At 37.8% G+C, this 19,587-nt stretch overlaps 1 protein-coding gene across 2 annotated transcripts; it reads right to left on the reverse strand.

Annotated features, from left to right (window-relative positions):
- Positions 1–3,126: 3,126 nt before the first annotated feature.
- On the reverse strand, positions 3,127–19,489 carry plekha8 (pleckstrin homology domain containing, family A (phosphoinositide binding specific) member 8). 2 transcript variants are annotated; one of them, XM_061953592.2, is made up of 13 exons: positions 19,350–19,489; positions 18,873–18,989; positions 16,177–16,332; positions 15,980–16,101; positions 15,747–15,911; positions 15,642–15,682; positions 15,444–15,541; positions 12,890–13,160; positions 11,117–11,202; positions 7,816–7,874; positions 7,537–7,738; positions 7,410–7,471; positions 3,127–7,315 (listed from the first exon to the last, which is right to left on the reverse strand). In XM_061953592.2, the coding sequence occupies exons 1-13, from the start codon at positions 19,387–19,389 to the stop codon at positions 7,118–7,120; spliced, it is 1,617 nt and encodes a 538-aa protein (XP_061809576.1). In that variant the 5' UTR covers positions 19,390–19,489; the 3' UTR covers positions 3,127–7,117. The 2 variants fall into 2 exon arrangements, with proteins under 2 accessions (XP_061809576.1, XP_061809584.1); XM_061953600.1 differs by having other exon boundaries at positions 7,169–7,315; positions 7,649–7,738.
- Positions 19,490–19,587: the final 98 nt, after the last annotated feature.

Below are 19,587 nucleotides of genomic sequence, written 5' to 3' on the forward strand. Positions count from 1 at the left end.
TTGTAATCGTTCCAAATTAACAATTAAAAAACTTTTCTTTTTTTTCTACAAATCTTTTGTAAGTTTTTCATTTATTTTTTGGGGGGTAAACTATTTTAGGTATGAATATTTTTTATACTTTTAAGAACATTTTAAAAAGCCTGTCAAATATATTTAACTTTAGCATATTTAAAATGATTTGACATATAATTACACGATATATAGTGAAATGTGGTAGTGTTTTTCAAAGATAGATTTTCCAGATTTTTTAATGAAACCCGAATGCAGCTAGGATAGACTCCAGCAGCCCCCACGACCCTGAGAGGGACAAGCGGTAGAAAATGGATCAATACATAATATACATATATACACACGTGTATACGTATATATACAGTATATATACAGTATATATATATATATATATATATATATATATATATATATACACAGTATATATATATATATATATATACAATATATATATATATATATATATATATATATTTATACATATATACAAATATATATGCACAACACATATATACACACATATGTACACATCCGTATATATGAGATGTGTATGTATTGTATAGTCATGCTGCAACATGAGGTGATGATCTCGGGTGAATGGCACAACAATGGGCCTCAGGATCTTGTCACGGTGTCTCTGTGCATTCAAAAGGCCATCAATAATATGCACTTGTCCATAACATACGCCTGCCCATACCATAACCTCACCCCCACCATTGGTCATACGATTCATAACGTTGACAACTGCAAACTGCTCTCCCACACGACGCTACACACGCTGTCTGCCATCTGCCCTGAACAGTGAATACCAGGTTTTCATCCGTGAAGAGAACAAATTGCAGTCAGGTCGAGACCCTGATGAGGACGACGAGCATGCAGATTAACTTCCCTGTGACGTTTCTCAGTTTGTGCAGAAGTTCTTTGGTTATGTTATTTGTTGCAGCAGCTGTCCGGGTGGCTGGTCTCTGACGATCATGGAGGTGCACCTGCTGGATGTGGAGGTCCGGAGCTGGTGTGGATACACGTGGTCTGCGGTTGTGAGGCCGGTTGGATGTCCTGCCAAATTCTCTGAAACTTCTTTGGGGGCAGCTTATGGTAGAGAAATGAACATTCAATTCACAGGCAACAGTTCTGGGGGCAGTCATCATGCCAACTGCACGCTCCCTCAAAACTTGCGACATGTGTGGCATTGTGCTGTGTGAGGAAACTGCACATTTCAGAGTTTACCATACATATAGTCGCGATCAAAAGTTTACATACACTTGTAAAGAACAATGTCATGGCTGTCTTGAGTTTCCAATAATTTCTACAACTCTTATTTTTTTGTGATAGAGTGATTGGAGCACATACTTGTTGGTCGCAAAAAACATTCATGAAGTTTGGTTCTTTTATGAATTTATTATGGGTCTACTGAAAATGTGACCAAATCTGCTGGGTCAAAAGCAATGTTAATATTTGGTTACATGTCCCTTGGCAAGTTTCACTGCAATAAGGCGCTTTTGGGAGCCATCCGCACGCTTCTGGTTGAGTTTTTGACCACTCCTCTTGACAAAATTGGTGCAATTCAGCTAAATTTGTTGGTTTTCTGACATGGAATTGTTTCTTCAGCATGTCCAAACAGCTCAATTTGTGTTTCATCTGACCAAAGAACTTTCCTCCAGAAGGTCTTATCTTTGTCCATGTGATGTCAGCAATATGTTTGGAGGAGAAAAGGTGAGGCCTTTAATCCCAGGAACACCAAACCTACTGTCAAGCATGGTGGTGGTAGTATTATGCTCTGGGCCTGTTTTGCTGCCAATGGAACTGGTGCTTTACAGAGAGTAAATGGGACAATGAAAAAGGAGGATTACCTACAAATTCTTCAGAACAACCTAAAATCATCAGCCCGGAGGTTGGGTCTTGGGCGCAGTTGGGTGTTCCAACAGGACAATGATCCCAAACACACGTCAACAATGGTAAAGGAATGGCTAAATCAGGCTAGAATTAAGGTTTTAGAATGGCCTTGCCAAAGTCCTGACTTAAACCTGTGGACAATGCTGAAGAAACAAGTCCATGCCAGAAAACCAACACATTTAGCTGAACTGGATCAATTTTGTCAAGAGGAGTGGTCAAAAATTCAACCAGAAGCACACACAAATGTGTATATATATATACACACACACACACAACCACACACAAATGTGTATACATACATGTACATGTACACATATGTGTGTGTATATATATATATATATATATATATATATATATATACACACATATACATACACACATGTATATAGACACACAAATGTGTATATATATACACACACGAATATACACACATGTATATAATATACATATATATACACACACATGCGTATACATATATGTATACATAAGGAATATATATATATACTGTATATATATGCAATATATGTATATGCATGTATTATATATGCAATATACATATGTATATTGCATATATATATATACACATACATGCATATGCATATATATATATGCAATATACATATGTATATGCAATATACATATATGCATATATACAATATATACTGTGTATATATATATATATATATATATATACACAGTATATACTGTATATATATATATATATACACACACACACACACACATGTAAATATATACATATATGTATGTACTGTATACATACATGTATGTATGTATATATTCCACCATTCAGCCTGAATGAAACAAGAGACTAGAAAATGGATGCACTTGCTTCCTCGGAAAGATATCAATCAATTAGCTAGGGAAAAAAAGATGCTGTCAGCGTCCTTTTCTAAAAATCTGCTGCGTTGATGTAAAGAAGAAACGGACGACACTTATTTTGTCAGACATGACAGTTAGGTTGTCAGTGTCTTCAAGGGACCCTCAGGAGACACTGATGCAGCTGGACGATGAGCAGGAGGCCAGTGTTGCAGTGAAATTTGTATTAGTGAAATAGTGAAATCCATTTGTATTATTATTATTTTTATTATTATTATTATTATTACTAGATGTGAAGATGCATTGCACACACTGTACAGTAATGTCCTTTTGATACAACTAAAAGTTTCAAAGAAGTGGCACACAAGGACAACTCAATGTCATTTATTTAGTACAAATCATTATCATGATACAATTATAGAAAACAATCAAATGTGAGTATTTTCCACTTCATTGTGCAAGACTTTACCAAATGCATTCTTCAAAGGACGAGCAAAAATGCAATTCTGAAAACAATGTTTGACTGTTTGCTCTTTAAAAAAGTAATGTATTGATCTCACTATCAGCTGACACTGATTGATTGATCCATATCCTAAAGCTTGCATCATAATTCTGTTTCCAGTGGGTGACTGATGTGTGTGAGTGACAGGAAGCTCTGTCTCGCTAAAGGAGATGTTGATTTGGCACCACTTTTGTCTCATTGATTTTGGTCAGTCCCAAACCACACAAATTGTTTGACAGTGAAAAAAAACCGCAAATGTTAATTAGTTAAAGGCGGTTTCCAATGGCAACCTTGATAATAATGCTGCCAGTGAAACCATGAAGTAGACAAGAAGACAAGCGAGGGTACACTTTATAAGTTGAAACATTAAAAAATAAAAATGGCTTGTATTCTACAGGAATATTGAAACTCTGAAGTGTTGTTGCAACTTTTGGGTCGCATTCAAGAGTTCCGAAAAATACATTGCAATATTTAGTTGATTCGTTTTGGCTATTGTTTAAAAATAGGCAGATTAATTAATACAATTTTAGAATTGCCATCTGTGTTCCTTAAATTGGCTTCAAATAGCAACGCTAAATAAAAAACAAAAAATGTGTTCCATGTGACTCCAAAAAAAAAAAAACATTAAAAATACTGGTTTTGATACCACATTATAACTTAATACAGATTCAGTCAGTCCTTTATATTCAGATTTCAAGTTGGACTACTGGCTGTCAATTTTAAATGTTTACCGGTATATTTGTCCACCAGATTAAAGTCAATTCAATCTATTATTTTTTTTGTGTTTGGGACATTTTAAAACCTTGCTCAAGTGACCAACAGTCCAGAGGGAGTGGGAAGAAGCAGAGCTTGTCTGGTCCCAACCCTTTGCCATGAGCAGCATTCCAAAGAGAAAGAAAAAAAGACGCAAAGAAAAAACCAACTGAACCCCACATGAGCAAGCATTTGGCAAAAGAGGCAAAGAGAAGACACCCCTATGGTAAGCAACCTCAGACAGAACCAAGGCATGGTGGGGTGGTCGTCTGTCGGGTCGAGAGACAGATGGCACTACCTATTCCCCGTCAAAGCATGCAGGAATATGTCTCACCTTCAACCTTTAGGACAGAACTAGTAATAGTGAAGGCAAAGCCAAGGAACTCTGGATTAGTGAGCTAACAAAGAGACGACGTAACATTACTTTTAACGCCACTTTTGGTGTGTTCACGGAATTTTCAGTTAAGTTTGAATCAAAGCCTGTGATATTTTGTTTCACACGTAGCATTTAGTAGGCTGTTAGCGTTAGCCAAGCTAGCTGGGGGCAACAAACAATGTACACCATTTTGGAAAAAAGCGTGTTGTCTGTTTACTTTTAGTCATGGGTAGGGATGTAACAATATGAAAATGTCATATCACGGTTATTATTATTATTATTGTGGTATTGTTGAATGTGCTAAAAAAGTACTTATACACACACTGGAATATTTAAAGTATTTTTTTTAAATAACTAAAAATAAACTATATTACATATACTGATAAATCTTTTCTGTGATTAAAATAAACTAAAATAAATAGACACAATTATAAAAGCCACTATTTTACATGTTTTGTGTTTCTTATGCCTCACTGATATTGTTTTAGATTTAGTATTCTATCCTTTTTAGTGGCTTAACATTTATAGTTTTACATTTTAAAGTTTGTACTTCAGCACTTTATGATTTATTTAAATGAAAACTGCGTAACAAATATAATCTATTATTATGTATTATTTCTGGCGGGCGTTGTGCCGTCCTAGTCTGTTCAGCGGTCCTTGAACGCACCGTAAAAACACCTTTGTCTCGTATTGAACGATCACTCTGTTCTAGGAGAGCACAGCTTGTAGGTTTAATGAACACAAATGAATATCTTAGTTGCTCAGACAGTAATGTGTTTATATAAATTTAGATGGGAGTATGTCCTTTCTTGATGGGGAAAGACGTTAATGTCTCTTATGTTCATGTCATCATATAAGATAGCGAGCCAGCGCCACTCAGTCCTTGAGTGGCAGTTATCAATCAGGATTTTTCCATCCATCTTCCATCTTCTTCCGCTTATCCGAGGTCGGGTCGCGGGGGCAGCAGCTTAAGTAGGGAAGCCCAGACTTCCCTCTCCCCAGCCACTTCGTCCAGCTCCTCCCGGGGGATCCCGAGGCGTTCCCAGGCCAGCCGGGAGAGATAGTCTTCCCAGCGTGTCCTGGGTCTTCCCCGTGGCCTCCTACCGGTCGGACGTGCCCGAAACACCTTCCTAGGGAGGCGTTCGGGTGGCATCCTGACCAGATGCCCGAACCACCTCATCTGGCTCCTCTCGATGTGGAGGAGCAGCGGCTTTACTTTGAGCTCCCCCCGAATGACAGAGCTTCTCACCCTATCTCTAAGGGAGAGCCCCGCCACTCGGCGTAGGAAACTCATTTCGGCCGCTTGTACCCGTGATCTTGTCCTTTCGGTCATGACCCAAAGCTCATGACCATAGGTGAGGATGGGAACGTAGATCGACCGGTAAATCGAGAGCTTTGCCTTCCGGCTCAGCTCCTTCTTCACCACAACGGATCGATACAGCGTCCGCATTACTGAAGACGCCGCACCGATCCGCCTGTCGATCTCACGATCCACTCTTCCCCCACTCGTGAACAAGACTCCGAGGTACTTGAACTCCTCCACTTGGGGCAAGATCTCCTCCCCAACCCGGAGATGGCACTCCACCCTTTTCCGGGAGAGAACCATGGACTCGGACTTGGAGGTGCTGATTCCCATCTCAGTCGCTTCACACTCGGCTGCGAACCGATCCAGTGAGAGCTGAAGATCTTGGCCGGAGGAAGCCATCAGGACCACATCATCTGCAAATAGCAGTGACCTAATCCTGCAGCCACCAAACCAGATCCCCTCAACGCCCTGACTGCGCCTAGAAATTCTGTCCAGGATTTTTCCATTATTTTAATTTGAAACGGTAATAGTAACAACGGGAAGTTTTACAACGGTTATCATTAATACCGTTTATCGTTACATCCCTAGTCATTAGTAAGGACAAAAATGAAGCAGGTTTTTTTTCCATGGAAACCTGCTTATGAAAAAAATCTTGTCCATTGGACGTGCTCGTCCCATCGAGCAATTTCACCAATGTTACTTATTCTTTCGAAGTAGCGAGCCTTTGGAACAGGATCCAGTTTGTCTCGGTACGGTCCCTTGATTTTTTTCTCTTGTATTTTCATCCAGTTTGTTGCTCTCTCTCTCTCTCTCACAGTGCAGCCATGTAAACAAAAGCTTTAGCCAGCAGAAATAGCAACCACAGCCCCACAATGCATTGCCAAATCACGTGCCCTTTCGAGCCTTATAAGCTGTATCAAAAAGCAGAGTTTACCATGCACAGTGCCGCCTAACAAGTAACGCCAAATTTATTTGTGGCTGACCTCCACAGACACATTGTTTTATGTGTGCAAATCAAAAGTAAAACAAATAAAGGTTTTTGAGAAGCTGCCGTTTTTTGTTACAAGTAACAAATGAGTGTGATATTTAACGCTTAAGAACTACAGTGTGTATATTTTAAAGACTAAACAGAATATGTAGTGCAAGATGAGCAGGTTAGTTGTAAGAATACAAGTGGAAATAATGGCATTAAAAGGTTCTTTTTGATGGACATCCTGCTTCATGAACACTTCAAAGTGTGAAGCTCTTCTGTACATGTACAGTACATGTACAGATGACACGTTAACATTTGCAATGTTAGATGTCAGTCTAGAAAGTACACTTCATTAATTCTCCTTGTTCTGTCTTAGAACTTTTGCCGACTTTCGAACACACTTTAGTAGCCGTGTTGCAAGCAGCGTGTTCCTTCATCCTTCCTAGTGCAGATCTAGTGTTAAAAAGTTCACACTACCTCGTCAGACTCCAGGTTGTGTTCTTCATAGAGGGCGTCCAAGATAGCCAGCTGTCTCTCCATGGCGGGCAGGTAGATGTCGAGGTCTCTGTGCACGCCGCTGATGAAGCTGCTCTTCAGCTCGTCGCCTTCTGTCGACACTAAAGCGGCGGTGAAGTTCTGGTAGGACGGAGCGGCTCTTAGTGCCAACTGAGGAGACAAAAAGAAGAGAGGAATGTCAGAAAAAAGTCCTGGAGGACTTTGGTGGGCTTGTGGGAGGGGATTGGGAGCAGGTGGAACATACCGCAAACACGCCACGAACAACCCATCCATGATATTGCCGAAGAGTTTTGCCATACGCTTGATCTGATAGAGAAAACATAATTTAAAAAAATCATCAGCTTTGTTTGTAAAGTAATGCTCATACTGACTGAGGGCTCTGTGGATGTCTTGTTGTCCAGCATTGATCTCCGACAAGAACTCCTTCAGGAATTTGAGGCCACGTTTGAGCCACAGCAGAGCCTCGGTAGCCGAGTTGCGTACCTGAGCCACCTCGGCGTGCACCTCATGCAGCACGATGGCCTGCAGCGTGGAGAAGCTGTCGGGGTCCGACATCTGCTTCTGCTGAATTTTCTACACCACCAGCAGGAATAATATTTCAATTGTTTGGGAAAAACAAATATTACCAATATTTTCACATATTCACTCACTTTGATGTTTCCTACAAAGTCCATTTTGACCGGAGCAAAGACAGTCGGGCCCAGCTTGTCTGCAGGTGGAAATAAATCATAATGTCTAGTCATTATGAACAATACCTTCCAAAATCATAAAGAATAGAGTCCTACAATTATGTGAAGTGAATTGACTCTTTGGGAAAAAAAGTTAAGTTAGAAGTTGAAATTCAAGAAAAAAGACCACTCAATTCTTAAGTTGTATTATTGCCTAAAAACTGAAAAACACCAGTCCAAATCATAATTCACTTCAAAGTTTTTTCTCTTAAATTACATTTTACCCAAAACTATAACTTTATTTTCACATCACATCTGTCTTGCAATATTATAACTTTATCATAATAACATTAATTGTCTAATGTTTTGTGTCTTTTTATTTAAAATCTGACTTTATTCTAATCACATTTCCACTCTTCTTGTATTATTAAAACAATCTGGATATAATTGGATTAATATTGGACAATACGGTGTCCTAACTGTGATTTGTTCACGGACGACAAGCAGTGACCATTAGATAGGTCTTTAGCCTTACAAAACAAATATTCCCAATGCTGCCTGTTTTTAAAAATCAATTTTGTAAAAACACATATTTTGGCAGTCATTTTTCAAAAGGTACTAAGGCAGTGGTTTAATGCTATATTTGTTATAAATTTATTGTGGAAATCTTGTTAAGTTTTCATGTTCAAACATTCATCAGACTTGAATAATAAACCAGGGATTACTTAAAACCATCTATATGTATTGTACATCTATCATTTCACATACAATCATTTCCTCAAAAAAGATCATTTTAACCTCAAAATAGTGAGACTTTTTGTCTGGCAAAATTATAATTTCATTGTGGTAACATTAACAATGTAATGTTACACATTTTATTTGTATTTATCGGACTTCATTCTTGTAAAATTAACATTAGTCATTTTCCAATTAATTTTCTTGTAACACTGCATCTTTTTCCATATTTGGATAATCCAAAAACACACACACACACACCCACCCAACGACTATTCTTATAACATTGTGATAGTGCAATTTTTTTTGGAATATGTCCTATTTTCAGATTTTATTCTCATGACATAACTTTTTATAATATTACATCTTTTATTTCTTTGCTTTCTACATAATTGTACTATTTTTACCAGCTCAAATTGGCCTAATGTATCTTTCGTATGAAATAGTCCAATGTTGTTGTAATCGAACATGCAGGTTCAATTCAGTTTAAATTCGCCATCGTTATATTAAAAAAGGTATGATATTTGCAGAAGGTGCCACTAGATATTTGTGTTCATGATTATTGCAGAATAATTCATGAAATGGAATTCCAATGTCAAGTGTACTTGAAGCAGATAAATATATTTCTTTGGACAGTTTTTTGACTTGTAGCCTTGCTCAACACGTTAGGGCGGTGGATGGTAAATATTAAAAATAAACAACTAATATGTGAACAATTCGGTAGAGTTAGTGGTTATTAACAAACTTCCAGATTGTTGCATTAAACGGATTAACAGTCTCATGTGGAAACATTTTACAGCACTTGGCCATCATTACTTTAAATAGTGGTAGCTGCGGAAAAAAAAAGAAAAAAAAGAAAAAAAAAAGCCTGGTAGTGCATTTCATATTTTGCGGCTACATCATGTATGATGCAGTGCAACTACAACCGCAATCATAGACATAACTGTTAATAATACCTTTTCTAATTGAGCACAGTAGAACACCGCCTGTTTGCTTGTCTACATTTCCTTTCTCTGCTTTAAGCTGCAAAAAAACATTATTTATTTTTAATTATTCATATTTAAATAATTAATTATAAATAATCACCGTTATTTATGGTACACCTTATATAGAAATTGGTTTGTTGGTAATACCGGTATACTCTATGCAAGTGAAGTAGTGTCGCAGCTATGCGTCCACCAGAGGACACTGTCTCAAAAGTCAATTCATGCAATATTTTCCAGCAAGAAGATGCTTTGAAAGAAAAAAAGAGATGTTTAACCACACATTCTGTAAGTACGGAATGACACTATACTGTGTATTTTTTATATTTATAGAGTAAAACTAAAAATAAATAATATACATTTTGAAGGATTTTTAACCCTTTGCGGGGATTATTGCAAAGCAGGCGCTACCAATCTTTTTTCTTTGGAGAGCTTTAGAGAGCTACTTATACTAAATGAAAATGTAACATTTATCTGCATAACATATTTTTTGCAGGACATTCACAAAATGTTGGTATACACAACGCACATTTTGTTCATTTGCATCTTATATTTCAGTATGCATTTCTTTCTAGTGCAGAATTTTAGTTTTTACTCTTAGACCTACTTGGCAAAAAGTAAAGATTTGTGTTTTATACGACTGGCAACATTTAAAGTGAGTTCATTTAGGGAGCAAATTTCCAGTCAAACAAAGCTGTCATCGTGTTGAGGCTATTTTGTGGTCATTTGTTGTTAAATATGTCTGGAATATGAAAATACTGAGTTTAAGCAAATACAGCATTTGTTGAACCTTTGGTGAGCTACTCAAAATCAGTTGGCGAGCTACTTTTAGCTGGTTGGAGACCCCTGTTGTAAAGTGACACTTGAATTACAAGTATATTTACAAGCAGGGGTGTCCAAAGTTTTTCCACTGAGGTCCGCACATTGAAAAATCAAAGGATGCGAGGCTTATTTTGATATATTTGATTTTGCAATATTATACATACATGTTTTAAAAGGGAAAAACAGCTCCAATGATGCAAAATTACCCATACTGTGCTCTAGGTGGATTAGAAGAGCTTTTCACTTTCATCTATAGAATAAAAAAAATGCATAATTTGTTAATCGGTATCTCAGAAGCAGAAAGTTATCTGTATCAGCTTGAAAAAAAAACATCCTGCATTCCCGACTTTTAGTGTCAACATTTCAACTTTTTCTTGTTACTTTACACCTAATCGCTTTTTTATTCCACTTTGAGTTTTTTTATAATAGTATTTTTAGGATATACGGCGGGCCGTTAAGAAACTGCTGCAGGCTGCAGGCCGCAAACGGCCCTCGCGCGCACTTTGGGCACCCTAGAATAGAGTATACAAGTGTACATAATGAAGAGTCTGAGGAGTACACTCACATTCGAAAACCTTACTATTTGCTTAATGAAAATAAGTACCAGAGAATATCCTAAAAAGAATGACATGAAGCCCAAATAGAAAGCACTGAGGCACAGAATGATGAGCAATAGCATGAGAGAAATGCTTCCTGATGATATAGTGTAAAGACATGAGAAGATGAGGACATGACTGGCCTACCTAATACTGGCACTATTGCATAGCATGAGTCCAAAAACGCTTGTGTGGGGATACCATTGTCGTCATCCAGCATTAAGTCACTAAATCTACAAAAACAAGGGGAGGAGAAACAGATTCAAACAGGACAATGTTAGACTCAGCTCTCAACTTTATTTGAGCAAAAGGGGGAAAAGAAAAACAATACACAGAGCAAAAGCAAAGAGAGAAACACAGCATGCATGAAGCAAGGTGAGAGAGGATTGTCTCCACAACATAATGTACATAAAACTTGGAGGGTCACAAAACCTTCCACTAATAGAACTACTACAGTGGAAGCCATTTAACATACCAAAAAATAGCTATTGCTTGCCCATTTACTTGTGAATTTGGCCAGAAAAATATCAATAATTTTTAATCATTGTCCTCCATTTGTGCATATTTTATTTACATTCTTCCGTTTCCAAATGGTATTTCATACTCTTATCTAACAGAGCTGTTGCAGTAATTTGATTGAAAGTCTTGGCTACAATGACATGTGCAAATGTTTCTTGCAGTTACTACTACAAACACGCTAAAAAAAATACTAATTAAAAACTTGTGCATTTTGTTCATTGATGTGGTAAAATCCAGGTTAATACTGCCATGCTTTTATTTTGAAGCTTATTTTGCACTGAACAGGAAGTCCCGTGTGGACATTTTCTTGCTGTGTAATTAGAAAGTTGACATTGAATTTTGCTTAGCAATAACGACGAGGTTAACAATATTAAACAGATTTCAACATACACATTTCAAAGAAACGATCCAAAATTTGGGTCATCGGGTGTCCCAATACAACTTTTGCACTTCCGATACGATACTGATATTGGAGCAATGAGTATTGTCTAATAGTGATATTGATACAGTACAATATCAGTGCAACTCAAACATCCATTTATCATTTTGTAGTGTGGAATGCTAGAAAAGGAATGAAAAACACAAACCTATTCATTATCAACCATCTGGAATGGACTTATGATGTCTTTAAGTTGATGTGGAGTGGTAATTGTTTTTTTCACCGAGTGGCCACAAAAATAGACACAGTAAGTTGAATGATGCAGACACTTTTTTTACGGAACACTTCTACCTTGGAGATTTTTATATGTAAGTAATATGCAAACATAATTACATGATACTTGTTTGTATTGAAAAATGTCCTGTTTTACGCTGTAATATTGTTCAATTAAGGACACTCATTACGTATGTCTAGCTTATGTGCTATTGTTAGCTTAGTTGTTGCGTAGCTGTGGCCTACCATGTTTACCTTTTGTAAATGACTTCACTACACGCTGCAGGACTCCTTGTGCTAATTTTAATTTTCCTGAGGGAACTCTCTTGAAGGAATCAATAAAGTACTATCTATCTAATATAAGAGATTTTAGATGCCAGCTCATATAATACGATACTTGTTTTTGCTGATATCGGACCAATATCCGATATCAATATCGAATCGGGACACTCCTAATAACAATGCGGTGGATTGGGACATAAGCGAGTTTAGCTGTAGCACCCTCCATACTGTATACACGCTAACACTATCATTAAGAGAGACAGTGAGGATATAAATCTGTGATACAAACCCAAACATCAGACGAGGGCTTCGCTTTATCATGTGATTAAGAGAGAGCACATTTGTATAAAACACTTAACATTATTATTTGTGCTGTGCTATAATGTCACTAAGTCAGTAACGTGTGCTGGCATGTTGCATTTAGGTGCTCCTAAAGGAAGTGTCCTTCCAGAGAAGAAGTGTCATACCTGTGACCCATTGTGCTGAAAAATGTCTCCACCGACTCGTCGTCTCCAGGCTCTGTGGGGTCCTTCAAAATCTTACTCTTGTCTCCGTCAGATACTGCTTCCTGCTGAGACGGCACGACGTCGTCCGAGCTTTGGTCCCTTTCGAGCTTTATTTGCTCTCCTTCTTGTTCCCCATCTCCATCTTCTGTTGCCATGTGGGAGCTTTCAGCCTGAGAGGTATTCTGGGATGCAACCTGCTCCTGCCGGATGGAGCCATTGGCGGTGAAAAGTTCTGTGTGGTCAGCATGACACTTGTTAGCTTTGGACAGAAACACTAGGTAACAGACTGAGATGTTGGTCATCAGATAAAATGACTAAACTTCACTTTGGTGCCTTGCAAAAAGATATATGTAATAATATTACAATTGTACATTTTTTAAATTAGGGCCATTCTTACAATTTTCTCTTTTGGTCCTGTCACAGAAACTAAACTATACTATAGATTTAATACCACTTAAACATTTTAAAGCACATACAGCAGTTGACAAAGCTGCTGGATGCTGACCACTCATGTTACATCAATGCAGCTGCTGCCATCCTGTGGAGTTGATATACAACTACATCAGGAGTTTGCTTACAGCCACAGTGATTAAATCCATTTTTTTATCTGATGACTAATAAGTGACAGCAACAGCTATTTGCAAAAATGTACCAGAAATTACAATTTTATTGGTTTAATACACTCAAAATGGATTTTCTACATTACAGTGCTTTCTTTTTAGTTTAAAGTAGACTTTTTTGTTTTACAGAATACAATCTCTGTGTTGTTCCTCTTATCTGATACATCATTAAAACTGTACAGTCAAACCTCGGTTTTTATCAACAACGTTCACAAGTCAATGTGCTTTTCTATTGAGAATGACTGCAAAATAATACACCCAGGGGCCAAAAAAAGTTGCATGTGCCATTACTTTGATAAATAAGGTGAGAAACACTACTGTTTTTTGACAACAAGAGTCTTTAATAGGACTTAGTAATTTCTAAGTGTGTGTGAACGCGACAGGCTGAGTGTGTATCTTGCTGCGGGTGGAAGAGGACTGTTGTCTAGGGACGACAATTAAGCTTGTTCATAATTTTTGGCATGGATTTCACCAACAGTGGCCTGTTTTGTTTTCCAAATAAGAGAATGTTGATCCCTGTAGTACTTGTTCATATTATTTGTTATTTGGAATGGATTATTTGGATTTGTACTTTTTTTGCTTGTTGGCCAATACTTTAAAACGGATTACTAACAAAAACCGAGGTACCACTGTATTTCGTACTGCAATGTTTTCATGTATGACAAATATTTTATATTTAAGTAGTAATGACAAATTTCTACAGTAGAACCACTAAAGTAAAAAATATGTTTTGTGACCTCGATAGACCTCCCTTGGAAGAATCTATCTCGTGAAAAATATTGGAAATAGTGTAGAAATATGTCGCAGGGTCAAACTTTCGCCATCGAAGAAAACACAACAGGCGATGATATATGTAACATTTTACCATCCGTTTTCTATATCACTTATCCTTATTAGGGTAACAGGTAAGCTGGGGTCTAAACCTGGGTTTTCTGTGTCTGTTCTTTGTCCAATCAGGGTGCAAGAGGGTTCACTCTATGCACCACTCTCAGCACATTAGCGTGTTTATTCCATAGCAGAATCAAATGAATGGAGTGAATCCTCTTATCAAGTCATCTACAATCTTTGTCTTTGTGGGCAAAGGCGGGTCCGCTAGGATGTACAGTCAGAGCATCGCGAGTTGCTACTCTCTCGTGAGACGTACAGCAAAGCAACAACAATTTGATTGCAAAGCCAAATGTCCTGTGTGGGAATATGCTTGGCTTCAAAGCAAATGAGCAAGTGGAGCCCATCAGCATGGACAAATGAGCTAGTGTTGGAAAGTTATAGCAATTAAAATGGCTTAAAATATTAGTAACATAAGTGCACTGTGTGTAAAAATGGTTACTTGTATTATTATAATTATTATCAGCAGTTGTATTTCTATTATTTTTAGCATTATTATAATAGTGCTTAATTTGGTCTTAAAATTATGCTGACAGTAATATTGTTTTTCGGCAATAATTTGTGGTACATTAGAGCAAAATAAGTTACCGGCCCAGGGGTGCACCTTAGACTGGTCGCCAGCCAATCGCAGACATTTTAATCTATTTATTGTTATATAAATTTAAACAAAAGTTAACCACTATAAAAAGGTAAAAACAACAAAACTTCCACTTTGATAACAAGTGTTGACAATAAAGACAACATGCGTGCGTCTCTTAACATTTTCTTGTTTAGCCTGTTTTTTGTTTTAGAAAAAGCTAAAAAGATGTGCAGATTGCAACATTAATCCTTGCATGACAGTGGTTTGGATATTTCTTCTACTAGATTTTTCAGGAAAATATCTAGGTTGAATTTCATATTGTATATGACTTGAGCGGTTCGACTGTAATTCCAAATTGCATCTCCCCTCCTCACTTCCCTTGATGCATGCACAACAAACAAATGAAAGGCTACAAAAGAAGTCGACCTACGTAAAGGGGAGGAATGGTTCACTGGTCTGTCTGGTTCTTCTGGTCCTTCTGCACCAGACTCAAAGCTGCGGGTGTCTGTTACAGATAAATCTCCCCACCTGCAAATAATATATTTACAGAGCATCCATATAAATATTTATTTAAAACATTCCTATTAGATGCAGCCAAGCAGTAATTCATGACAATAAAGGGACTTACTTATCTCCAAGGTGCTGATTTAAATGATTGACAGGTCTCATCTGTAAAAGACATACCGGTGTTACACACTTCTATGTTCGATTACATCGGACTGCAAAAACAAACCTTTTGGGGTTTAATGGCGGCGACTGGAGGAGACGCCGGTGGGCTCAGTTTGGACATATCTGTTGCGAAAGTACAATGTGCAATCAGCATGCACTCTTCCAGGGTCATGAGGAAAGTGGTACACGTCGACTTCACCAGGTCTCCTGTGTCTGCGCCTGATGATGTCTAAAAGAGACAAAGAATGCATAAACATGTACTCACATTTTAAGAAGTCACCCAAAGTCAATGTTTACGTCTGCTGCGTCACCGAGCTCATCACCGCCCTTTATTTTATTGACTTGTTGAAGAAGAAGGTCACAGTACAATCGGAGCTCTGACATCTTTGTCTTTAGCGCTTCCGTGTTCTCCTGGAGTTCTGAAAAGTATAGTACATAAGGTGTTACTGTAAACACGAGTAATGGAGGGTTCTGGTATCATGACAACGGTTTACCCTTCTCTCTCTTTGTTCTGTTGTCCGTCAAACAAGCTTTGGCTGTTCCCAGAGCTACCAGCCATTTTTGCCTCTCTGCCGCATTGATGGCTCGTAGGTAGAAGTGCTGCTCTCCAGGTATGGTCAGGTCAAGCCGTGTGGAGTCAGTTGAGTGAACTGCCAAACAGACGCAAAATCTAAATATTGCACACATGCGAGGTGCGATCGATTGAATGAACTGAGAATACAACAGCCTTGATGAATGAGAGCATCCATAGACATGCTACGTATGTGTGTGTATTCGCCGCTGGCTGGATATCGGCAGTGGTCACTGAGCCCGCTTAATGCTTGATCGCGCAATCTAAGAAGCAACTGCAACGTCCCCGTTCGTGTTGTTTCCATCACCACTATACACCCAATACTGATAATGTAGAACACATATCCTCGTTGATCCAGAATATCGATATTCTCAGATTGAACAAATTCTCACGGTATACTTTTGCTAATTTACACCCTGCATAAAATCTGCGGTTAGTAAAATGTCCATGGGAATCACTATTATGATCTAAGTTACCGTATACATTAGTCTGCCAAATATCTTTGAAATTTATCGATTCGTAGACTGATTTGTTGGACCCGCCGATTGCCCTGTGATGTAACTCACAAGTCGAGTCCGACCAGCTATGTTTACTCAAATTTTCCGTCACTAAACGTAGTCCCCCCTCCTCCAAGGGGGAACCGGGTTGTAACACGGCACACTGCTAAAGCTTAGCCTATTTTTCCCATAACAATGTAAAAGGTTTATATAGTCCGGTCCTTCTTCTTTTCCCCCCATCTTTATCTGCCTTCTTTTGTATTTCCAGTGTTCATCACATTTACGTGTTGTTGCATCTGTTATGTTGATAATAGAGGAAAATATTATTATCCCTTATCAATAGTTATTTGTATTGGTATTTTTATTGTTCCAATTGTAGTGCAAGTATCCATCCATTCATCCATTTTCTACTGCTTGTCCCTTTCGGGGTCACGGGGGGTGCTGGAGCCTATCTCAGCTGCATTCGGGATGTTCATTGTATTTTCTGTGTATTATTAACTACTTCACTGTTTTTTCTTTACATTTTTGGTATTATATTTGTATATATATCGTATTTGCTGATGTACATCTGTTGTTGTTTTTCATTTTTGTTGTCTCTCTCTGTCTTGTATCCCCAATTTCAACCCTAGTCTTCTTATTATCTTCTTCTTTCTATCTATATTTCCATCCATCCGTTCATTTTCTACCGCTTGTCCCTTTAATAAAGTCAAATACAAATGGGGCAACAAGAGAAATATCCCACACTTTTGTTTTGTAAAGCAAATTTGTATAGCAGATATGGGCATCTACATCAACAATATGACTTGCCTGAGTGGTAATTCAAAATACACCATAACTATTAAAACTCTTTTTTCAGTTTATTTGTTTATGAAGCTTTCTAATGATACAAACCTTTTGAAAATGGGGAAACTACCGTATTTTTCGGACTATAAGTCGCAGTTTTTTTCATAGTTTCATAGGGTGCGACTTATACTCAGGAGCGAGTTATGTGTGAAATTATTAACACATTACCGTAAAATATCAAATAATATTATTTAGCTCATTCACGTAAGAGACTAGACGTACAAGATTTCATGGGATTTAGCGATTAGGAGTGACAGATTGTTTGATAAACGTATAGCATGTTTTACATGTTATAGTTATTTGAATGACTCTTACCGTAATATGTTACGTTAACATACCAGGCACGTTCTCAGTTAGTTATTTATGCGTCATATAACGTACACTTATTCAGCCTGTCGTTCACTATTCTTTATTTATTTTAAATTGTTTTTCAAATGTCTATTCTTGGTGTTGGGTTTTATCAAATACATTTCCCCAGAAAATGCGACTTATACTCCAGTGCGACTTATTTATGTTTTTTTCCTTCTTCATTATGCATTTTCGGCCGGAGCGACTTATACTCCGAAAAATACGGTATTAAGAAAGTTTTGACATTTCTAACAAAAAGATCACATCTAAAATCTTGAGCACTATTTACTTTTTTTTAAAGAAGATTACCAGAAATGATTGCATTTTCACCGGTTTTAAAAATCCAAAACTTTCTTACCATTTACCACAGGATATATAATGCTTATGTCACTGGAATTTTCTTTACAAGACCTGTCTGGTAATACCGGTTTCATGTAAATCAATTATTTCTTAAAATTTGACACCCATGCACAGTGAATTGGCCCTAGTGTGTGAATGTTGTCTGTCTATCTGTGTTGGCCCTGCGATGAGGTGGCGACTTGCCCAGGGCGTACCCCGCCTTCCGCCCGAATGCAGCTGAGATACAATATTGCCATTGAGACTTTATTAGTAGGTTGCACAGTGAAGTACATATTCCGTACAATTGACCACTAAATGGTAACACCCAAATAAGTTTTTCAGCTTGTTTAAGTCGGGGTCCACTTAAATTGATTCATGATACAGATATATACTATCATATATACTATCATCATAATACAGCCATCACACAAAATAATCATCAGGGTGTATACATTGAATTATTTACATTATTAGGGTGTTAGTTGAATGGAGCGAATCCTCTTATGAAGTCATCTACAATATTCGTCCCGAAAGGGACAAGCGGTACTGAATGGATGGATGCACAGTGAAATACAGATCAGAATGCACAAACCTTGAATTTCACAAACAGAAATTTTAAGGCTCCCCTTGCAGCCTTTCCAAGCATCCTCTTGAGAGTCGTAGTAGGACAGAGTTCCTCCATCCAGCACAAACCAGCGAGGTTGCCACCCTGTAAGAATGTTTGTATGTAAACAAAGTCACCTATGTGGCACATTCAAGCGAACACCGTTTACAAGTTAAAGGGGACCTTGTAACACATGCCCTGTTTCCATGCCAAGTAATTCAACCAAAATCACAATACATGAAAATAATGACTGTATCTAATATCAATAAAAGTCGGTTACTCAGTCGTTATATATAGAAATTAATTCAATCGGAGCCTACCTGAGACTATTAGCTTATGTTAGCTTGCCCGCTAAGGCTTAATGTTATCACTAACTCTCCACTGACGTTGTCATGCTAGCTAGCTTCCATTGCAACCAAAGCCATAACTGTACACCCTCAAAAAACAAGCCTTGAGATAACTTACCGCTTATGTAATTGGTCCACTTGGATAGAATCCCCTCCATTGTTTAAATATGTGTGCCATTCATTACTTGTTTACCATGATAAGATTAAACGCGCAGCTGACTGCAGCGACTCCATCCGCCGCCGCGAGTTAGACTTTCCAGAGTATTGTACATAGATCTGTATTATGTCTACGTTGGGGAAATTGCGTAAACATTTTCTAGAATACGCCTCTAAACGCTCACACTTTCTTATCCTCC

The sequence above is a fragment of the Nerophis lumbriciformis genome, linkage group LG04, assembly GCF_033978685.3.
Source record: "Nerophis lumbriciformis linkage group LG04, RoL_Nlum_v2.1, whole genome shotgun sequence".
Lineage (NCBI taxonomy): Eukaryota > Metazoa > Chordata > Actinopteri > Syngnathiformes > Syngnathidae > Nerophis > Nerophis lumbriciformis.

Excerpts from the sequence above, each read along its gene's own strand:
- plekha8 (XM_061953592.2), bottom strand. The coding sequence starts at position 19,389 with ATGGAGGGGATTCTATCCAAGTGGACCAATTACATAAGCG. Across the intron at positions 16,102-16,176 it reads CAGAACAAAGAGAGAGAAGG|AACTCCAGGAGAACACGGAA; the intron begins GTAAACCGTTGT and ends TATACTTTTCAG. Across the intron at positions 7,875-11,116 it reads TGCAATAGTGCCAGTATTAG|ACAAGCTGGGCCCGACTGTC; the intron begins GTAGGCCAGTCA and ends TTCCACCTGCAG.